General features: G+C 59.2%; 1 protein-coding gene across 1 annotated transcript in view; it reads left to right on the plus strand.

Moving 5' to 3' along the window:
* The first annotated feature begins 200 nt into the window (after nt 1-200).
* The window catches only part of IZUMO2 (IZUMO family member 2), a 6,002-nt gene continuing 4,546 nt past the window's right edge, over nt 201-1,656 (plus strand). The window contains exons 1-2 of the mRNA XM_023520163.1: nt 201-637; nt 830-904. Of these exons, the coding sequence (XP_023375931.1) occupies nt 406-637; nt 830-904 (307 nt within the window). The 5' untranslated portion in view covers nt 201-405. The remainder of the gene's footprint in view (nt 638-829; nt 905-1,656) is intronic.

The raw sequence follows: 1,656 nt of genomic DNA on the forward strand, positions 1-1,656 counted from the left end.
ACGGATGTTATATATCTTTAGTGTGACTCTCACAGTTCTAGGTAATCTAAAGGTCTCATATGAGTGGAATCAAGCAGTTTGTCTTTTCTTCACTTAGCATAACGACCTCGAGTTTCATCCGCTTCGCAGCACGTGTCAGAATTTCCTTCCTTTTCGAGACCGAATAATAATGTCCCATCGCGTGGCTCTACCACCTTTGGTTTAAACCGTTCCTTAGTCGAGGGACACTGGGACTCTCTCCAGCGCGCTGCACGTCGTGGGGTGCTCCACTGACTTCCTTGAACAAACGCATGTAAATGAGGCGAGCGGTGACTCGTTACCTGGGGGACGGGGAACGGGGGGCCGGGGGGCGGGGGAGGGGGGAAGGTGGCCGGGATCGGTCTGTGACGCCACAAAGGCCCTGCCATGCCTCCGGCCTTGGCCCTCCTGCTGCTCGCGGGCCTGAGCGCCCCCGGAGGCTGGGGCTGCCTGCAGTGCGACCGCTCGGTGCAGGAGGCGCTGAGCCAGCTGCGCGTCGCCATCGTCCCCAGCCGCTTCCACGTGGAGCAGCTGCGGACCCGCGCGCAGGCCCTGCTGCGGGGCATGCAGGGGCCTTTCTTCCGGGACTACGCGCTGAACGCGTTCGTGGGGAAAGCGGGTGAGCGGCGGGGAGGGGACGGTGCCTGGCACCCGCGGGGTCCGAGCCGGACGCTGGAGTCGGGGACACTTTGGGGGGGACCAGCGGCCCCAGAGAGGGGGGGAGGGAGGGACCTGACCTGGAGGAAGATGGGGGAGGGGTGACTTGGTTCTCTGAGGGACCCAGCGGAATTTCCTCCCCTCTCGTCCCCAGAAGTCGATCCCCTGGACCATGTGGCGTCCCTTATCAAGAATCAAGTGAACATCTTAAAGAGTAATGCCCTGAGAGGTAGGAGCCGAGAGGGAAAGACGTGTCCCAGCCCCCTCCCCTTCGTCCCTTGCCACCACCGCGCCTCCTCCTGATTTGAAAACGAAGGCAAACGCGGGGTACAGCCTTTACTGCACTTCCGGCAGGGCTCTGAGTGCTTTGCTTAGAAAAGTCTGGACAGCCATCTCCGTGGGCGGCGCCCTCTGCCGAGGACGGAAGCTCAGACAGGCCCAGGGGCACACAGCTGGGAAGCCCCGGAGCTGAGGGCTTGAACCCGGGACATCCCGGAGAGCGAATCCCCAACCCCCAGCCCGCGGGCCTGTCTCTGCGACCCCGGAGGGCCTTTCCGTCAGTCGATGGAGATTTGCGAGGTCCTTATGACAGTCCCAGCAGAGGGCAGTAGAGAGCTCTGTGTTCTTGGGGGATGTGGGGGGAGGTATAAGCCCCAGAAGCCTTGTCTCACCTGGAGGGATGGAGCAGGGTGTAGGACACTGTGGACCAGCCCAGCAGTTTTTAAAAAGGTATGAGAAATGCATGTGTGTGTGTGTGTGTGTGTGTGTGTGTGTGTGTGTGATTTGAGAGTCAGTGACACTTCAACCCTAGCTTAGACACTACATTCTCCAGTGGGTGATCTAAGGACGAGAAAGGACAGTCTAGTGTTCTTTCGATCCTTGATCTGTCATTTTTATGACAGTGACAGTTTCAAAGAGCCTGGACCAACCACTTTACCGACCATTATTACATAATCAGGGATTGGTCGCATCCGCCTGGAG

This window comes from Pteropus vampyrus, unplaced genomic scaffold (genome assembly GCF_000151845.1).
Source record: "Pteropus vampyrus isolate Shadow unplaced genomic scaffold, Pvam_2.0 Scaffold250, whole genome shotgun sequence".
In the NCBI taxonomy this organism is placed as follows: Eukaryota; Metazoa; Chordata; class Mammalia; order Chiroptera; family Pteropodidae; genus Pteropus; species Pteropus vampyrus.